At 38.1% G+C, this 20,581-nt stretch overlaps 2 protein-coding genes across 6 annotated transcripts in view; one reads left to right on the forward strand and one right to left on the reverse strand.

The window, feature by feature from the left end:
• Nucleotides 1-1,030: 1,030 nt before the first annotated feature.
• On the reverse strand, nt 1,031-3,821 carry colec11 (collectin sub-family member 11). Of its 2 annotated transcripts, none has more exons than XM_003453234.4 (7): nt 3,674-3,821; nt 3,245-3,410; nt 3,067-3,138; nt 2,472-2,543; nt 2,314-2,367; nt 2,112-2,207; nt 1,031-1,937 (listed from the first exon to the last, which is right to left on the reverse strand). In XM_003453234.4, exons 2-7 carry the CDS (start codon nt 3,378-3,380, stop codon nt 1,546-1,548), a joined length of 822 nt encoding a protein of 273 aa, XP_003453282.1. In that variant the 5' UTR covers nt 3,381-3,410; nt 3,674-3,821; the 3' UTR covers nt 1,031-1,545. The 2 variants fall into 2 exon arrangements, with proteins under 2 accessions (XP_003453282.1, XP_005477160.1); XM_005477103.3 differs by having other exon boundaries at nt 1,031-1,955.
• Nucleotides 3,822-5,935: 2,114 nt separating this feature from the next.
• The window catches only part of myo6b (myosin VIb), a 35,844-nt gene continuing 21,198 nt past the window's right edge, over nt 5,936-20,581 (forward strand). For 2 of the 4 annotated variants that reach the window (XM_003453231.5, XM_019349151.2), the window contains exons 1-15: nt 5,936-6,137; nt 9,645-9,793; nt 11,705-11,774; nt 11,856-11,929; nt 12,344-12,473; nt 12,725-12,830; nt 13,201-13,256; nt 13,355-13,452; nt 13,557-13,721; nt 14,349-14,429; nt 15,171-15,179; nt 16,065-16,245; nt 18,377-18,521; nt 19,760-19,917; nt 20,061-20,152. In XM_003453231.5, coding sequence (XP_003453279.2) covers nt 9,677-9,793; nt 11,705-11,774; nt 11,856-11,929; nt 12,344-12,473; nt 12,725-12,830; nt 13,201-13,256; nt 13,355-13,452; nt 13,557-13,721; nt 14,349-14,429; nt 15,171-15,179; nt 16,065-16,245; nt 18,377-18,521; nt 19,760-19,917; nt 20,061-20,152 — 1,482 coding nt within the window. In that variant the 5' untranslated portion in view covers nt 5,936-6,137; nt 9,645-9,676. The remainder of the gene's footprint in view (nt 6,138-9,644; nt 9,794-11,704; nt 11,775-11,855; nt 11,930-12,343; nt 12,474-12,724; nt 12,831-13,200; nt 13,257-13,354; nt 13,453-13,556; nt 13,722-14,348; nt 14,430-15,170; nt 15,180-16,064; nt 16,246-18,376; nt 18,522-19,759; nt 19,918-20,060; nt 20,153-20,581) is intronic. The other 2 variants (XM_025901128.1, XM_003453233.5) reach the window with 1 other exon arrangement.

Below are 20,581 nucleotides of genomic sequence, written 5' to 3' on the forward strand. Positions count from 1 at the left end.
AGCCAGGATACGTGTCGTAGTGTAACTGTGATTCAAATTGTGCTTAGCCAAAGTGTGATATGTCATGTCAGGAATCAAGGGGAAGCAGTGGGTGAGTTTCCTTTGGCGCTCTTAAAGGTCAGTGCCATCCATTTTAAAACTCCCATTTATTACAGCACACTAAGGTGCAGAGTGAATGTTATAAAGATGTAAGGTGACTCCGGTGTAATTGCATTGCTCGCTGGACAATACATGAGAACCTTACCGTGTTCACTCGTTAGGATGTTTGCATACTTCAGAAGGACATTGTCGGAATTATTTGACTTTGATATGATTCATGTTTAACATATTTAGCACACATACCAATTAATGCTTAATATTTATGCAGTGCTACAGAACAGCCTAAAATAAGCCTAATAGAAGAACAACTGTAAACATTAAAATGAAAGACTTTACTGGCTGCTGCACTTTCAGCATGACAGTTAATGTTTTTTTGTAACGCCTGTGCTTTCCTTAACATAACAGATAAAATGTGGTGCAGCCACTGACTTTTTGTCCCCTCTAAGGGATTTTTGCTGTAAGAAGAGCTTTCGTCCACTGGGTGGCGACGATCCATGTGAAAATTACAAAAGAAAAATAATCATTTTGTTATTTTACAATAATATAAAATGGGTCACTTTAATGATTAAAACATGATGTAAGCCATATAGGTATTTTGAGACATGCATGTATCCATGTTCATGGTCGCCAGTTTATTGCAGGGCTAACTCACAGAGACAAACAGCTGTTCACACTCACATCTGACCAATTTAGAACCAGCAGTTAAACTAGCATGCACGTCGTTGGACTAAGGGAGGAAGCCTGGATACCAAGAGCCCACCTTATGCACACAGAAGCCAGCCAGTGGATTCAAACCGAGAACCTTGTTTCTGTGAGGTAATAGCGTTCACTCCTGCAGCACTGTGTTGCATCATTTATCGTGTATTTCTTCCATAAGTTTGCTTTAACTGCTGCAGTAAATAAGCACAACTAGTTCAAGAGCATAAAATAATGTGCAAAAAATTTATTTTTAAACTATGTTTAAATGTTTATTGCACAACACATGAATGTAGAATGCATGCTGTATACCGTTCCTCTGATTAAATGCACTCAACTGGAATGAAAATCTGTCTTTTAATTGTATTTTTTTTCTACACAAGCCACAGCTCTCTATATTTGCTTATTTGCACTGTTTGTCTATGGTACTGCTACAAATATTGCTCAGTGGATATTCTGAATTAAATAAAAACTCAGTTCCTGGCATGCTTATGGAAACACTAATTTATCTCAGAGTACGTATCAAGGATGTAAAAAAAATATTACAAACATTTGGATGTTTTGGATGTTCAGAAAATAAATAGCTTATGAGCTCATAAGCAAAAAAGAAGTTGAAACTATACTACTTTGCACAACTTGTGTATCATTTTGTCGTCATATTTACAGATAGAGGATACAGCAAAATGATAAGATTACAGTTTTTGCTCCATTACATTTGTCCTGTCTGCAGTCTGTTAACATATACTGGCCTCAGATGTTGTCCTTGTCAAATTCACAAACAAAATACATTGTGGGATGGCACGCCACATCAGTCCACTCCCCAGAGGTCACCATCTCAGCACAGTCCTCATCATCATAGGCATTGTTGGGTTCTCCTTTTCTCCATTTGCTGAAAGTGGTCATGGGAGAGTGATCCACGTAGGTGAAAACACCTTCGCGCTCGAGGTCATGAATGCCAATGTAAACTCTGCTCAGGCCAGCGTCGGTTATGTACCCTGCGATGGCTGCGTTTGCTCCCTCATCCTTCGGCATGACCAGGTGCCCTCCCCTCGTCTGGCAGTAGCCCTCAGCCTCGGTGTAGCGCTTCGCTTCCTTCACCAACAGATAGACCTTACTGTCTGTTTCCTTAATGCCAGCAACAGCTGCAGGGGAGGGCAGTGCTGAAAAATGAGCACTTGTATTTCTATAAATTTCACATTGACATGCCCACATTTGCAATTCTATAGGACAGGAAATCAGCAAAATACCAAAACTGATAAAGATTTTTTTTTTTTTTAAATTCTAAAGCATTTTTTTAAAGACTGCAAATTTTTTACCAGTTTTAATGAATTTTAGTTCTGAGGAAAGCTGAGCCACAAGAATGTCCATTTCTCCAATCATCCTTCTCATTGGCGCACACTCACAGGGAACGCCTGATAAAGCAAAAATGTGTGGGACTATCACAAAGTTGACTTCATTCATTTACAGATGTGTCTGTCTAATCCTGCTGCCATCTGTTTGACAAACAAAATAACCCACCTGGTTCTCCGTCTGGGCCTCTTGGACCAGGGTCACCTGGATCTCCCTTGAATCCTGCGTCAGAGATGAAAATTTTCATCAATCATAAAAACATACTAAACAAATAATTGATGCATTCCTGAAAAAGTGTGCAGACAGTACAGTTCTAGTTATAGCACCTTTCATTCCACTTGGGCCAACTTTTCCATAACGTCCCATAATGCCTTTGTGTCCTTTGACCCCAGGTGGACCTAAAAAGAATGCAACATGAGTAAATTGTTCATATAAAGATAGAGACATACTGTATATCTTATAGTCAAGACAAACTTAAAACAGCACAAATTAAAGCAAAATTATATATATTAAACAACAAATCTTTACTTTCACTAAAGGTGCATTAATTAAAATGATGAATATGCTTCAGAGAACACCCTTCACTCCTCATTAAGGTCTTCCGTAAACACTTGTCCACAGCTCTGGATTCCACAAACCATTTGTCATATGACCTCTCAACCTAATGTAAACACTTGACCATTTCTGGATGGCCTGGTAGTGATGTAACGGCACATTATCAGCCTGAGAAATGTGATCTTTACCCCAGTTTTTCTTGTGTTAGTGGTAGTAATGAGAAAATGAGGAGATCTATAAATGTGGGCATGTAGAAAATATTCTCTCTTTAAAGATTTGCACTTTAGGGGAATGCACTTTTGCTCACAAAACAAACAAACACATTCTATAGTTTCTTTTTTTTTGGTGCAAGTGCATAAAATATACCAATCTCCCCTGGCGGACCAACTCTTCCTGGTCTCCCAGGTGCTCCCTTTTGTCCTTTTTCTCCGGGTTCTCCTTTTACAGCAGAAGAAAAACAATTATTATATCAGATAGAGTCTATTCTTGGTTTTTAAGGTGTCTGGCACGCATTTTTTGTAAGAAAGAACAAAGAGCTACATGCCTTTGAGTCCGGGGACAAGGATCTGAACAGTGCAAGATTCCTCTGGCAAGTGTTGTCCATATGATGTCTGCATTGGTAATAAACTCATCACTACAGACATTAGTATCACTGGCAGTAACAGTTTCTCACCGGTCATTCTTCTACATGGGATGATTAGGGGGCTATGCTGGAGAAACAAAACAATTTAAGGAAATGCTAATATAAAAAAAAATCGTTCATAAAAAGCTATGTGTCTGTATATTTCAGAATTAAAATAGTGGAATTAGAAGTGAAAATTTCTTCCACTGAAAATATATAAAAAAGAGACTCCAAAGCTGCATTTAGAACTACATTTGCATAAACCAAGTACACACACACAGCTTTTTGGTAACTCTAAGAAAGCGTGTTTACTTGAAAACTATACAGTATTTCAAAATCGGAAACGCCTACCTTTAGAAGTATTTTCCAGACAGAAGTAAAAAAGTAATGCTAATGTCCAAAGATTTGTAGGAGCTTTGAGTGCTGGTGGTCCTACAAGAGCATTTCATGTTCCTCTACACAGGCACCACAGAATGTGTGTGATAGGACTTTTGTAAACAGTTCACAGATAAACTCCAAAGCATTTGGGCCCCCACAGATAATTAGCTGGGAAAGCGGTCAAGAGATTGACAGCAGAGAGGCCTGATAAATATACTGACTCAACTTTTTAATGCTATCAGATAATTGGGAGAGTTAAATATATAATGCATTTTACAGAGCTAGCATGCACATTCATTTAGTAACAAGGTAACATCTATTATTTTAGCAAGTTGCTGTAGTATTTTGGTTTGTATAACAAACCAGTAGTGGTGATTATCATTACATATGCTGTGGTCCATGTGAAATCATTACAAGGAGAGTTGTTTTTTCTGTTATGTCTATCATATGATGTTATTTATTTAACATTAAGGATTTAAATCAAGGGTGTAAAACATAAGGCTCGGGGGCCACATTCGGCCCAGGAAAGACTCCAATCTGGCCTGCTAGAGAGCTTTGGAAAATGTGAGAGAGGGCATCGATTTCTAAGTTTTTACTGTTTTGTCATTGCTTTTACAGTTTTACCTACTGATAAAGAGCTCTCCCATTGCTATTCATACTACACCAGAGTAACTAAATAATACATAAACAATAATCGTTAAAACACAGAAGAGCGCCTGATTTTTCACTAGCTGCTGTAAATTTCTATGTTTTACAGTCAGTCCACAGAGGAAAAACTCTTTTGTGAATTAATGTGAATTACTTTTCCGTTATTGTAATTACTACCATAATTTTTTCTGTAACATTATACATGTCTTTATTTGTTTGGACAGATTTCTTTCATTCACTACAGCAATATCTCTTTATCCTGTAGCAAAACTGAGACAGCCGTTAACTGTTTAATGAATGTGGCCCATGATGCAAAATAAGTTTGACCTCCCTAAATTAAATTGTTTAAATAACTTAACAAATCATTTCATAAAGTAACAATGTGAAAGTATCAAAATAAAAGCACTAATTTTACCACAGAAAACGTTGAGTCCTGACCTTGTACAAAAAACCTTTGGCTTCAGTGGAGGATTTCAATTTATGCCATGCATTGTTTCTGTAAGTATACCAAGTTCCATTCACTACACATTCCCTACAAGCATATGGGTTTGAAATTATTGTGAGTTTGTGTTTTGCTTAACTCTGTGCTCCTTGGTGTCTCTATTGCTCTCATTTCCTCCAGTTTGCACTGGGTTCTCCCCATCATGAACCTTCTAGTGCATCCCTTCCACGTGAACTGTAATTACATGGGATGTGGTTGCTTATATGCCACATGGCCACATGGGGGAGACATTGTCCATCAGGCAAAGCAATAAAGCACAGCGTTCTGGATCTTGAATATAAAAGCTATACAGACCATTTAATTTTAGTCTGCCATTCATCAGTCAATATAACATTGCGTTAAATAACACATGATCAAAATCATGAACTGTCTTAACTGGCTGGATACAAAAAAAGGTAAGAGTTTTGTAGATTGGTGTTGGTCTGGGGGCTTAAAAAACTAAAAGCTACATTTTAGTGCTTGCTGCCAACTACTGTCCGTAATCAGATATGATCCAGTACTGCCGTATCAGATGTCCTAATTAGATTTACAAACCAAGTGGCAGCCTGTGTTTCAGTTGTGGATTGGATGTCTCCTTCAAAAATCCCCCCAAAAGTTTCAGATTACCTGCCACTCAAATATTCATGAAGCTCGAGGCAACATTTGCAGTCTTTTCTTCGCAGCCACGTGCTCTCTGCTAATCCACCGTTGTTTTTATAAGGATGACAGACCAAACAAATAGCCCATCAACTAGTGAAATAAAATACCTACATTCAGACACTCAAACACTGCATATTTAAAATTCTCCAAACCCATGTGGTGATATAACCTGTTGAAACTTGTGATTGTTTATACTGAACTATTTTTAATGAGATTCACATGCATTAATACATTGATGGCAAACAATTCGAATATAAAAGTATTAAGTGATATAACTGAAATTATTCACACTCACGATCGCCGACCTGAGCTGTTTTTGTTTAGATTTTTATAATATAAGTTGCTTTTTAATTTTTAGTTATCAGTATAAACCATAAGCCAAAAATAAAAACGTCACAGGATCTTACGAGGGACACTTTAACGCACCTTTCGGGGTGAGGGTGACGTCACCAGTGTTCACCGGAGCTCGACCGTAGCCTGTCACCCAGACAGCCCGCTGCTATCTCATCCGTCCTGTCCTGCTGCAGGAAGAAACACCGACAAAGCTGGGAAGCTGGACCAGTGCTACACACATACAACCGCATGAGGAGCATAAAACTTTTTACTGTCACCGTGAACGTAAATTTAACTGCTTGAAGGATTTCACTTGTAAGTGTGTTGTTTTTTTGTCTACCTGTTACGCTTTTTAAAATTTTATTCCAAATAGCTAACGTTACAAGTATTTTGAAGTACTTTATCTGATTTAAGAGTAATGTGGGAACTGAGTTTTCTGTGGGCTTCTGTTTAAACCTATACTTTTGACTTACTTCCACTGGTTGTACTGTTTGGTGTCTTGGTGCAGTAGTCGTGGCTTATTATAAGGTGCTCAGTTCCATGAGTTTATTTGAAAAAGTTATTTGGGGTTAATCGTAATTATGAAAACCTCATTATAAGGTTATCTCGAGTAATCACAACAGCCGACAGTTTAGCCCACATCTCGTTTCTGCTTGATTGCTATCAGGAAATTCTGTCCTAGATATTTCTCCTATACATAATTTAGCCGTGATGCGTTTAAAGTGTCCTCACGGGATTAACAAACGTAAACCAGGATTCTTTATTCTCATGCATTTATTTATTTATTTTACAGTTTCTTTCTCTGACATGTCACTTTTCATTCAAATTTAGGCACACCACTTAAACTAAATGCTTTCCTGGCATGCACTTCTGAAAGTGTACCCTCTGTTGTGTGTGCATCTTTCATCCTGTTGCTCTGTAGCCACCGTCCAATGCTTTTTCCATGCCTCCCTTCCCTGAGAGAGAACCGGAAACAGGAGACAGGAAACACGAGGGGTGTTTCACCGCGTACTGCTTTGACTCTCAAGCAGTGTTCATTTGTGTGGGAGTGTATATATATTTGTGTGTGTGTTTTCATATTTCCTCCTCTCCCTACTTTCTGGCTCTCTGTTTCAATGGATATGTGACACCCTTCTGATTTGCATTGTCTCAAACCTGCTCACTGACTTTTATTTGTGAGGTTTAGATCTCACTTCAGGCGTCTCACCTCTCTGTCTGGATTAGGGTCAGATACTAAGAGGATTTGAGGCTGCAGAGTCAAAGTTACTCATAAGGGGCTGGTCTGTTTTGTTGTACGCAGCCAAGGATGCAGACAGTTTGGAGGGTCTTCTAAAAGAGCCCAATATAACCCCCTGTATAATGAATGGAACTTGGTTTATAGAATGCTCTGACAAAGAACGGTTAATTTTATTGTGGTTTTGCAGTATGCAAAGTCTTGCAAAATGTGTGTAGCCATTTAAGCTTTCCGTGTTCATCTACCATTCAAGTGACTAAATTTCCTGTGTGAACAAACTGTAAATTAACTTGAAGGGAACTGTGGGATAGTTATGTGGTTATCAGTTATCTAACAAAAACAATCTTTAGGATTCCCTCTAGCCTTGATCTCACACTTGAAGGTTAGAGATAATGGACCGGGAATGTCATTGAGCGTTTTTCTCCTGCTTATGTTAGAATGTGATTTTCTATCTATCTATCTATCTATCTATCTATCTATCTATCTATCTATCTATCTATCTATCTATCTAGATAGATAGATATTTAAGATACAACTAGGATACTAAGATAGATCTATCTACCTGTCCTAGTACCTGACCTGCTACCTGACTTTAATGGTGCAGAGTCTTTGCTGTTATGAATCCAGATGGTTACATTTAGGCGTTTGATGGAACATTTATCCTTTGATATGTGGACTCTTTCCTTTGCTTGTCTGAGGGCCTACTTTGGGCAACGACATCTACTGTAGAAAGTTGAGCATTGCTCTATAAATATAAATAGATAGGCCACATAACAATAAACTGAGATAAGAGCATGTGTTTTTCTTCAATGCCTTTCACTATCTGTGGCAGCAGATTGTTTAAAAATGTAGAATATGCACTTCATTATAGCCAGACAGTGGATGTATGTGTATTTTAATGGCCTTACCATTTTAGCCATGTGTGTTTCCTCGACCAGTGCAGTTGTGTTTAGAAATCGACGTCATGCACTTCACAGACGTAGATGTACTCACCTGATGGGAAATGCGTTTGGTAATAAAGGAGTAAAACTGTGATCTTTGGTCTTTCACTGCTATTATCATGTAAGAAGTGGTAACTAAACCGACACAAAGAAATCACTTGTTTCAGTAATTGTTATCTGGAACGTAGAAGCAATGAAAGTGTCTGAAATGTTAACATTATCTCATGAGAAGGGTTTAATAATATACGAAGTGTGCTCATTTTTCTTATTGTAAGTCTGAACAAAAAAAGAAAAAGAGTTGGATCAGTTCTAATGCTGAGTGTACTCACCTGTTGAAGTTGTCGTTGAAGCTGTATCAGCAGTTTCCATAAGATGGTAAATGGTCTGTATTTGTATAGCGCTTTTATTAGTCCCTAAGGACCCCAAAGCGCTTTACACAACCAGCCATCCACCCATTCACACACTGGTGATGGCAAGCTACATTGTAGCCACAGCCACCCTGGGGCGCACTGACAGAGGCGAGGCTGCCGGACACTGGCGCCACCGGGCCCTCTGAGGTGAAGTGGCAACGGGTGAAGTGTCTTGCCCAAGGACACAATGGCCGAGACTGTCCAAGCCAGGGCTCGAACCAGCAACCTTCCGATTACAAGGCGAACTCCCAACTCTTGAGCCACGATGTCCTCTTTGACATTTGACCTCAATCCCTGAAGCTTATTGGATACTCAAGCATAACATCAGCACTTTTGCTTTGAGGAGCTCTTCAGTTCAGATTCAGACACATGTTGTCCACTCAGTGATAATATGAATCTTCCAGGTTCTAAATGTCATTTATTAAAGAATTACCTTACTCAGCCTCACTCATAAAGCTGTGCAGTTGGTAAAACTAACCGTTTTTAAAATAACCAATAAATAGAAAAATTAAGTACTGTACTTTATACCTCAAAAACCATTAACCAGTGGTTGTAGTGTACCATATTTAGCTTCTTAACTTGGCGTACCACTGAACCCTAGCACACTTGCAAAGTGGATTGTTTCTCTTGTCAGATTTGTGGGGTCATTTGGGGGAATGTTGTCTTCACTAAAGATTGCAGCAGACAACTCCTTAGAAATCCTCTCTCAAAGGAGTAATGAAGACTGTAGCAAGCACCGTCAAATGGTCAGATCCCAGTCATGCAATGCAAATAGGTAGAGAATGCCAGCAGATCAGTTTTATCATGAATTCTTGTATTTATTTATTTCTATTTAGGTGCGATTTCACCATAGTTGGTAGGCCTAGCTGCTGGCTACTTTAATATAGTCTTCAAGTGTGAAGTAATAGCAAACTGTTATAGTTCCCAAGGCGTTTTACAAGCTGCAGGGTGTAATGAAGACTTTGGCAAATTCCATGCAAATTAGAATAGATGGTAAACAAAAATGTTGTGGCAATTCTGAGAAGCTGCCCTCACAGGCGATTGAAGTTCTGACGTCAAATTTACGATAGTGATATCAACTTCCGTTTTGCAGTTGTGGAGAGTAGGTGTAATACATAGTAAGTGGCCATAAACATAGAAGCAGACTCTGTTTGCTTAAACTAAAATGCAAAACAGTGCTTTACATATTTATTTTAATTTACGTCTGTGTTCCTCTTTTTGCCTCTCTCTTTTGCAGAGTCGTGTGCCTGTGCTGACTGGAGGTAAATCATGGAGGATGGGAAGCCAGTGTGGGCGCCCCACCCCACTGACGGGTTCCAGCTGGGCACGATCACTGACATAGGAGCCGACACACTCACCATAGAACCGCTGAACCAAAAGGGCAAGGTGGGTTATCACACGAGTAAAGTAAAACACATGCGTACACACACACACACGACATTACTTTTAATATAAAAAATAATTCCAAATGACTGTTTTTATTAGGAATTTGAAAGTAGTGTGTTGAATGAAACGTTCAATAATTTTATTAAGCGTGATTTCAGGTAGAAAGGCGTTAGCACAACAATGTGTACAATGTGAGAAACATGAGAGACCACATGTACAGAGACATGAATAAATAAAGGGCAGCAGCAGGTGTGCTGATAGTGTTGCCAGGAGGGAGAGCTGCTCATTAGGAGGTAAAGGCCACCTGTTACACCTGAGCCATCACGTATCCCCAGCAAGCAGGGCTCTACTGCGTACAACAGACCTGTACAGTAGCAGCTGCTTCTGCCTCTGTTTTCAGGTACTGCAATGCAAAGTCATGCTATAAAACATACTTTGTTATGGCAGGCAAATGTCTGTCAAACCGCAGATATCATAACAAGGTAACAAGTTAGTCAAGAAGCGCCCACAAGATAATTTGCATATTTGCAAAAATAAAAGCATTATTATTAACTATAATGTTAGCTCTGTTCTGTGTCCTATGCTAACGCTGTGACAGTATGACTGTCATCATACATAACCCCAAGACCCAAAATTAGCTAAATTCAACCATCATTCATTTATAATTTACTATGAAATGTAGTCATCATCAATGTTAGAGTTCATGTAATATCAGCTATTATGCATGGTGGTTGTACAGGGAAAACATTATATTTACTGGCGGCATCTATGGCATATAAGAATCTACACTGAGTATTTATTTTTATTTTTATTTTCTTGAGATAAAACATGTCAATTTCACATGCTAAAGATACAAAAAATGTTTAGAAGTGTCCTGAGGATCTGGATATTATATTGCCATCAGAGGCAATAACATTAGCAAAAATATTGTTGACTAGAAGGTCAAAACTTTGTATGATAATCATCAGTTTATGCCTTCTTGCAAAGCTTATACTCCCATTCACTGAACAAATAAAAGGGCAATTGAGTGTTTTTTTCAGTGCTCTGTTGAACTCATTAGTGCCTCAGCTTTCTGCAAGACCCCCGGCCTGGCCGCCAGCTTTCCTCTGTCAGTTAACTGGTTAGATATTTCTCACAGGATTGTTATTGTGGATGACCAGTTTGTGCCAAGACCTGTTAGCGGGCACACAAAGCATATTCTCGTTACGCTTGCAGTCAGTTTTTGGCAAGAAACCATGCGTCAAAGCACAAGATGGATCAGTCTCACACAGATAAGCAGTTGTTTATAGTCAGTGTGTAGCAAACATCAATGTATATAAAATAAACAGATACTTTTAATATATACTGTATATAGCAACTCGCTGTTGATGTCAGTGTCGTTCTTGCATCACTGAATGATGGCGCCAAGTTGTCTGGTTACTGCAAGATCAGCAAATAACCTTACCACCATCCCTACCAGCTGTAACCCACCCACTTACTCAGTCAGGTGTTCAGATCCTGTTCTCTCCCGCCAAATTATTCATGATCCTGCCATGTCTCCCCTTGTTTCTCTCACAGCCGACTTGTTCCATTGAGTTTATTTCCATGAACTCAGACTCATAAACAATAGAGCGAGAATATCAGTAACTAATTTAGCCTGGGAACATGTCACACTGAACATCGTTACTGTGATCTTTAAGCATGGTAAACTTTTCATGTTTATTCACTCTTGCTTAACTGTTTATGATGTTTGAGAACTCTAATAAACATTTGTTTTGTGTCATAAGCTCTCTAAACAGCAAGGAGTAAGCAACAATTAATCTAGTGTATAATGTTGGTCGGAAAAAGCAAAGACAGTGCCACATGTAGCACACCTGTCTATCCTGGAAATGATATTATGTAAATGTAAAAGTGAAACTGTTCACGTTTCAGACTTTTCTTGCTCCGATGAACCAAGTCTTCCCTGCTGAGGATGATGTCAACAAGCATGTAGATGACAACTGTGAGTCTTCACATAAGCAATATTTGTTCAGCATATTGTTAACGTTAAAATGTTAATTATGTGTAACCCGTCTGTTTGCAGGTTCCTTAATGTACTTGAATGAAGCCACTCTCCTCAACAATGTTAGAGTGCGGTACAGTAAAGACCACATCTATGTATGTTGTTATTACCATCTACACTAAGCTGCCTTAGCACAAGTAATAATACGCCTGTCCTTTATGCGGCATATGCTTCATCATGAAGATAGAGTAACAGGGTTGAGTGTAAAAAACAAAGGATCAATTTTCTTGTTTCCCAGAGGGGAAAAGTACCAGCTTGTAAAGAGTGAAGGGAAGCTAGTAGTCATGGTCAGACTGGGAAGCCCAGTTCTGACTTCAGTCACTCACTTAGATAATAAGGGACAGCTGGTAGATGAGAAAAGTAAGAATGGATTATCTCAGCAGCCTTCAGTGGGGTGTTTTTCACTTCTTTTTCCTTTAATTGATTATTAAGACATATTTATTTGTAATATCTAGCAGTTCACTCAAATGCAGAGACCCTAATCATGCTTTTATTTATTTCTTCCACAGACATATGTGGCAAATATCTTGATAGCTGTTAATCCATACTTTGACATTCCAAAACTGTACGGCCCAGATGCCATCAAGTCATACCAAGGGAAGTCACTGGGCACCCTGCCACCTCACGTCTATGCTATAGGTGAGAGCTCACACCTGCTCAGTGTTAAAAAGGGGGGTTCAATATATAAGTAACTGAAATGCACATGTATAATGTATTATAATAATGAAGTGTATTCAAACTTGCCGGATTTTGGAAGTAACACTTTTGTTACATGATTCCTTTAAGCTTAAAAGCTACACTTTAAAAGATTTTCTGTCATCGTGTCCTGATTTTGCCGTTACATTACTACTTTTTTATTTTTGTGTCTTTGGTGTTATGTTTTATTTTAGCGGACAAAACCTACAGGGACATGAAGGTTTTGAAGATGAGCCAGTCCATCATAGTTTCAGGTGAATCTGGTGCAGGAAAGACTGAAAACACCAAGTTTGTTCTCAGGTAAGAGTCCGTATGAATTATTTTACATTCTGCCCCCAGTTTTTCCTTCACATTTGATCCTTTCCTTTCTGATTCATGCGAATATAACATTTCAGAATGACTTTAGTTCAAACCTGTTCGCACTCCCAGTAGCTCCTGTATTGAATTCAAAGACAGCCATTGGTAATATCTTGCAAATCAAAAACCATGCAGACAATGTTAAAAAGCCTACTGTATTAATTAATGATAATTTCACTATTTAACAAAGAACTATCAAATTGCCATTTAATGTTGATAGATTTTATAACATTTTACCAGCAGCTTTAAAGGGAGAGCTGCTGCTTTAAATCTTAATCTGACTTTTATTTTTAATGGATTTTAAACTTTTCAGATATCTGACCACATCATATGGAAGCGGTCAAGACATTGATGAGAGAATTGTTGAAGGTACTGTATTAAAAGAATTCAACACTTATTAGTAATGTATTAAATTTTTAATAGATAAGGTGATCTTGAGTGTATTTTTTCACATTTGCAAATGCCAGCAAACCCCCTTCTTGAGGCCTTTGGAAATGCAAAAACAGTCCGAAACAATAACAGCAGTCGCTTTGGGAAGTTTGTAGAAATCCACTTCAACAGCAAGGTAAGCAATGTTGACGGATTAAGCTTTAGTTTGTTATGTTTGTTTGTGTTTCATCAGTTTTAAAAGTTGCACTGAAGACTTGATTTTTTCCCTTGTGCCACCAGAACGCAGTTGTGGGTGGATTCGTCTCACATTACTTGTTGGAGAAGTCAAGGATTTGCATGCAAAGTAATGAAGAGAGGAACTACCACATCTTCTACAGACTATGTGCGGGAGCATCTGAAGACCTAAAGAAGAAATTACACCTTGACTCTCCAGACAATTTCAGGGTCAGTGGGTGCAGAGGTTTTATTAATTTGCCAACTGCCAACTGAAAGAAGTTTTTTATTATTATTATTTAACTATACTGACACTACAAACATCTTTTTGGTTTTTTCCTATTGGTTGGCATTTCTGTGGAGGCCCACTAGATGTCACATGAGGTTATTTTTAGCGATGTAATTGTCTTAAATCCAAGACATCCTCCCAAGTGTGATCAAAAGCCCTTCAGTAACATAATAGTTCACAATTGAATTTTGGCTCTTTAGGATGCAATTATCAGCTCAGTAGGGGAGAGAGTTAGAGAGTATTAAAGTGTTTACCATGGCTTTTATTTTCCTCTAAATACTCTACAAAACAATGGTTAACAGAACAACAAGCATTTCAAGCTGTTCCCTCAGATGTTTATCATCGTATCAAGTCCCTGAGGCGACACCCACATCAACAGAGGCAATTACTTCATGCAATCCACTACTAGTCAGCTGTGGAGCAATATTTGGAGACAGCAGAGTAAATCTTTTCAGTGATGAAAATCAATATAAACATCCTCAGTAGATTTGCCACCATGAGTAAATTGAATTTATTAAAATACTAAACGTGTTAAAATGTTTCTAAGTGGATTTTTTTCTCTGTTGCAGTACCTGAACCGAGGATGCACCAGATATTTTGCCAGTAAGGACTCCGACAAACAAATCATGCAGAATCGTAAGAGTCCTGAGGTAATGTCGTGTCCTGACTTAATCCTTCTGGCCCAAAATATAAAATAAATATCAATCTGAATTCTGTTTTAACACTTAAATTACCTTTGTAAGAAGAAACAAAGAACACTTTAGAGTTCTTTCTTATGTTGATTGAAATATAGATATTTTTAGGTTCCCAACAGTGCGTTAATATGCAGGAACTGGTTGATACCAATATTTTATGCCAAGATATGTGAATTTAATAAATTATAAATAACACAAAAAAATAATGCATTGTTCAGTAGACGTCTAATTAATATGGAACGATTAGAAGTTGGTCCCTTAGGGACTAATTATTATGTTCATTTTACTTCTTGTTTTTTTATAAATATCTTCTATGAAAATTTCATTCAAAATGAAAGAGTAATGAAGAAAACTGTGTTCTTGCAACAGCCTACTAGTAACAAAGTGTTTAAATTTACGATTTAAAATAGGTTTTTTGCTAAGTTATATGTAGTCGCAACATTGGTTCATCCCTTGGGTTTAGATGGCTTTTTTAATGCTCGAATAATTCATAGGTCAAACTTGCACAGTAAATGTCATAGGTATGTTTGTTTACATGCTTGCAGATGTTTTTGCTCACTAAATTTTAATTATTTAATGATGAAAGGCAAGTGAGCTCTGTGGATGTAAGGAAAAGTGTGCATGACTAATAAATGTGTGCTGCTAATTAAATAATTGTATATTTGTTTGTTCCCACCACATTTTTGTTATATATAGGACAATAAGGTGATGTTTCTTTCTGTGTGTTACTTTGTGTGCTTCCTGCTCTTTTTCCTATGAGCTTCCTAAACTGAAGACTGACACTCTCTGGTTTTACAAGCTGCTGTTTGTAGTTCAAACAGGAAACATGAGCGCTTGCTTCCTCTTCTCTGCGTGTGCATGCCTGGTTTGGATTTGCTTTGGTGCAGATGGTGTTTAAATAGAAATATAAAAAGAATCAACTTCTGCCAGTTATACAGTGCAGTGGAGCATAATTAGTGTATTTTTAAGTACAATTAAGTACAAGTACAATTAAGATTTAATTTTGAATGTTCTCATTTTTTGTCAGTTAACCTTAATAAAACATGAAAAATTAAAGGATTCAGTTCCCATCACTCAACCTGTGTTTCTTATATTAAAGTATAATCAGGTCTCAATATTTAGACATAACTCTACACGCCTTGGTATAGTAATTATTACTATATAATTAATCTCCAAATTTTTTTCCTGATGATTTCTAATGAGTTCTATTTCACTGATTAGATGATTTCACTGTATTCCTGGCCTTTCTGCTTTATTCAGTTACGACATCTGAGAGTAGCAGAGCAGCACTAGTTTTAAGGTTTTCCTGCTTGCTGCTGGTGAAGGTTCTTTTAACCTACTGTTGTAAAATGTTTTGGTTTGTTCAGTTTTACCTCATACGTGTGGCTTTCTGTTTAGTGGGAGCTGTTGGGTCCAGTTCAGCTCTAAATCAGATTTACTCATTATACAACATCAAGTTAATGAATCTTCTAGAACATAGATACCATTTATAAATGATTATATCATGATGCTTGAGTAAATCTTGATTTGAGCTGACTTTTTAAACACTTCCTGTCACTTTGTGGTTTCTAACTTTCATGTCTTTTGCAGCACGTAAAGACGGGCGCTCTAAAGGACCCTCTTCTGGATGACCACGGTGACTTTAACAGGATGTGTGAGGCCATGAAAAAGATTGGTCTGAACGACACAGAGAAGCTGGACCTGTTCAGGGTTGTCGCTGGTGTCCTCCATCTGGGCAACATTGATTTCGAGGAAACAGGCAGCTCTTCGGGTTAGATAAACATTATCTGTGCATTACCTTGCAACACATTTAGAATAACATGAGGTCATTTTCAAGAACTTTGCATTACAAAGACTTTTTTTGTGTGGGGTAGTGATTTTTTTAGCTGTAGCTTGTTTTTGTTTAATGTTTATCTTCTCAAAGGCAGTTAGTCTCACTTCTCAGACCAGCATCGTCCAGTTTTACCATCCTTTTCTGTTTTCTCTACTTATTTTTTCACATTTCAAAATATGCCATTAAACTTAATAAGCAGCCCGTAGTAATGAGCAAAACAAATCAATATCTATTTACTTTTTTATTGAATCTTAGCACATGGAATCCAATATGGAGTTTTAAGAAAAGTGTCACCACAGATAAATCTGAAGTGGTGATGAAAAGAGCATCTGTTAGCCGAGTAAACATGAGCTCGTGTTCCATTTACTTTTTCTTCCTCGTTCTTTCTCATTCTGTGTCTATAATCAAAATCTCTGTGAGTGTACTTTCAAACTCCTCTGGATGCCCAGTTTCTCTCTCACTTCGGTACAGTTCTCGCTCACACAAACTCCTTGTTAGAACACTTAGTCGTGCTCGGTGCTGCTATAAATCAAATTCCCCAAAAAGTTAGGACGCTCTGTAAACTATAAATGAGAACAGAATGCAGTGATTTGCTAATTTATTACATTTTACTGTTTCATGAAAACATGAATTTGATAGAAGGAACAAATATCAGAAAAGTTGGGACAGCTCCATGTTTACCACTGTGTAGCATCCCCTCTTCTTTTAGCAACAGTCTGTAAATGCCTGAAAAAGGAGGAACAATGTTGCTGAGGTAGGAATGATGTTGGTTGTCTGATATTGGGTACTAGCTGTTTAACAGTCCCGAGTTTTAACTGTCATTTCGTCCATTTAATGATGCATCAAATGGTTTTAGTTGGTGAAAGGTCTGGAGTACAGGTGGGTCAGTTCAGCATCCAGACTCTTCTACTATGAAGCCATGCTGATGTAATAGATGCGCTATGTGGTTTTGCATTGTCTTGCTGAAATATGCAAGGCCTTCTCTGAAAAACATGTCTTGATGGGAGCATATGTTGCTCTAAAACCTTTATATACCTTTAAGCATTGATGGTGTCTTTCCAGGTGTGCACACTGCCAATTCCATAGGCACCGATGCATCAAAGATGCAGACTTTTAAACTTGATAACAAGGTGGATAATCCTCGTCCTCTTGAAGATGCGGAGTCTATATTTTCCAAAAAGAATTTCACATTTCAATTCGTCTGAGCACAGAACAGTTTTCCACTGAGTTTTGACACAGAGAAAATGGCAGCGTTTCTATATTGCGTTCAAATATGGCTGCTTCTTAGCATGATAGAGCTTTAACCTGCAGTTTCGGTGAACTGTATTCACAGACAGTTAATTTTGGTGTTCCTGAGCCTGTGATTTCCAAAACAGAATCCTGTTTTTTTAATACAGTGCTGCAAGAAGGCTCAAAGATCATAGGCATCCAATGTTGACTTTCAGCCTTGTCTCGTACACACAGAGCTTTCTCCAGATTCCCTGAATCTTTTCATGATACAGACAATGAGATGTTTAAAGTCTTTGAAATTTTATGTGTGGGAAAAGTATTCCAAAAATGTGCCATAATTTGTAGACAGTTTTTTTTACATATTGATGATCCTCTGACTTTTTTCCCTTTTAGAAAGCTGTCTTTTTATACCCTTTTGTTATCTTGTCCCAACTTTTTTGAGATGCTTTGCTGGCATCGATATCAAAATGAGCAAATATTTTTCTTAAAATGCTAGATTTTCTCAATTCAAACATTTGTTATGTTCTGTTGTGACTAAAATAAGGTCTTATGAGATTTGCTTGTAAGATGCATTCTGCTTTTACTTACACTTTGAACAGCATCACAATTTTTTTAAATTGTGGGCAGTTGGCAAATTAAATATTTTTTTACTTACCTACTTTTCTTATAGTACAACTTGATTAAGTTTGGTTACCAAAACAAAACTCAGAAAAATGAGTCTTACTATTCCAGTTAGCTGAGTATAACGACGTAGAGAAGGACAGTCTTGCACATACAGAACCAAACTTTGCTATAAAAAGTCCTTTTTAATGCTTATGTGTGTTGCTATTTGTCTTAGGTGGTTGTGTCCTAAAGAATCAGTGCAATGACTCTCTTCAGTACTGTGCTGATTTGTTGGGGCTGGATCAGGATGACCTACGCGTCAGCCTCACAACAAGGGTGATGCTCACTACAGCAGGGGGCGCCAAAGGAACAGTTATCAAGTAAGAGGAACGGCACAGTTTTGGTCTTTTTTTGAGTGTTTTTGTTTAGAGACAAAGTTCATTTTATTAGGAAGCCACAGTCGTTTCAGTCAGTCTGAACTCACTGAACTGACTGAAGAAATATACTGCAGATAAAATGTCTGTAGTCAGGGAATACTATTAGACTAAAATTCAAATAATAAAATTCAAATAAGACCAGCAGTGGTAAGATGGGCTTTACTCTACTTAATCCTGGCAGTGAACAAAATCGAATTAATATAACTACTAAGTCAGTTACAGCCTTGTCTATTTGAGTACACCAGTCACACAAATGTATATTAATACTTTTAGTATTTTAACTAGTCAAGCTTTGTTATTGTGATTTTTTTTGTCAGGTTAAATAGAGCATGTTCAGACTAGAATATGGCATTCGCAGTGCTCTTGTGTCATTTTTGTGATGATGTGGTGTTGGAGTGACGGGGCCAGGTTTGGTAAATTAATATTTCAGGAGGGCCAGATGCTGGCCTGGCCTGGAAGTATTTTCTCCACATAAATAATGCAGCCTGTATCTGAGGAGGCAGGGAGGGGAGCATGGCTGCAGTACAGTACAAGCCCGAGTGTCAAGGGAGCAGGTGGAGATAAGAGGGGGGGTTGGTTTTGTCATTAAGCCTCAGACAAATCCACCCTGGCCCTGTAAGGCTGAGGATAACAGAGGGGGCGGTGAATGCATTGGGGTGTGCATGAAACATTGCAACACATAAATACGCCTGTCACTGAGATAAACTGTAAAGATCTCATGTGTTTTCACTGCAGTCTATTACTACTGTTACTGTTTGTAATGGATAAGGGCTTTTTGGATTGGGTGCGTTGAATATCAACAGAAAATAGAGGTAAAGATACGGCAAGAGCGAAACCTTTTTAATGAAATTCATCTGCTTTCCAGTTGGGACTGCCGAGTTGAACTCTTAGCCACTGTGGAGCTGCACTTTGTCATCAGTCCCCTCTTTAAATATTTAAAAATAAAGTTTAAGTTCAAGGTTCAGATTTTAATTTGAATATCTTGTCTTTGGCACAGAACTCCACATTTTTAAGAATAACCTGGAACAAAAGGTGGAACGATACTGGGCAGCAAAAAGTGTCACATCGACGCAACAAAACTTTTGGTTTAATTATAAAAAGTAAAAGAGGGAGGTTTAATAAGACACAGGCATGTCCCAGTTTCGGACTGTGTCAATGCCCCACTTTGTGTCTCTCTCCAGGGTGCCTCTAAAGGTGGAGCAAGCAAACAATGCCCGCGATGCCCTGGCCAAGGCTGTGTACAGCCGCCTCTTCGATCACGTGGTCAAACGAGTGAACCAGTGCTTCCCCTTCGAGACCTCCTCCAACTTTATTGGAGTGTTGGACATTGCTGGGTTTGGTAATAATATACAGAAAAAAATCTAAATTTACTGTATAATTTCTTTTTTCTACTGGCTGTCTTTAACATTTAATCCACTAACGTAAAAACTTTTCATTTTCTTAATTAATTAAAATGTGTGTTTTCTGTTTATTTCTTCTTAGAGTATTTTGAGCATAACAGCTTTGAGCAGTTCTGTATCAATTACTGCAATGAGAAACTGCAACAGTTCTTCAACGAACGTATTCTCAAGGAGGTGGGTGAGCTCTGGGTGAATTGAGGTGATTTTGGGGCGGTTTACTTCTTTATCCTGGGAAACCTGCCACATCATGTCACTGATAAGCCAGACTTACTGACTCTTTCATGAGGCAGGTGGAAGTTGTTGGCATGCTAAGCTTTTCTTTTGTTTCTTTCTCTGTTTTCTCACTTTTATCCTCACCCCCATCCCTCTCATGCAGTCTCTCATTAGAATACTAATTTCTCAAGGGACACGATAAGGCATGTTTCTCTCCTGTGATCTCTTAACGTTATTCTCTTCCAAGGTCTCCAATTAGTGTGCCACAATTCTGGCTTTAGCCTCTTTCTCGTTATCTGAATCACATATTGTTGGTTCGATGTTTCTATTCTTTTTTGGAGATGGATATTGTTATGGATATTGGATATTGTAAGGCCACTCAGAATAATC

This window comes from Oreochromis niloticus, linkage group LG19, assembly GCF_001858045.2.
Source record: "Oreochromis niloticus isolate F11D_XX linkage group LG19, O_niloticus_UMD_NMBU, whole genome shotgun sequence".
Classification (NCBI taxonomy): Eukaryota; Metazoa; Chordata; class Actinopteri; order Cichliformes; family Cichlidae; genus Oreochromis; species Oreochromis niloticus.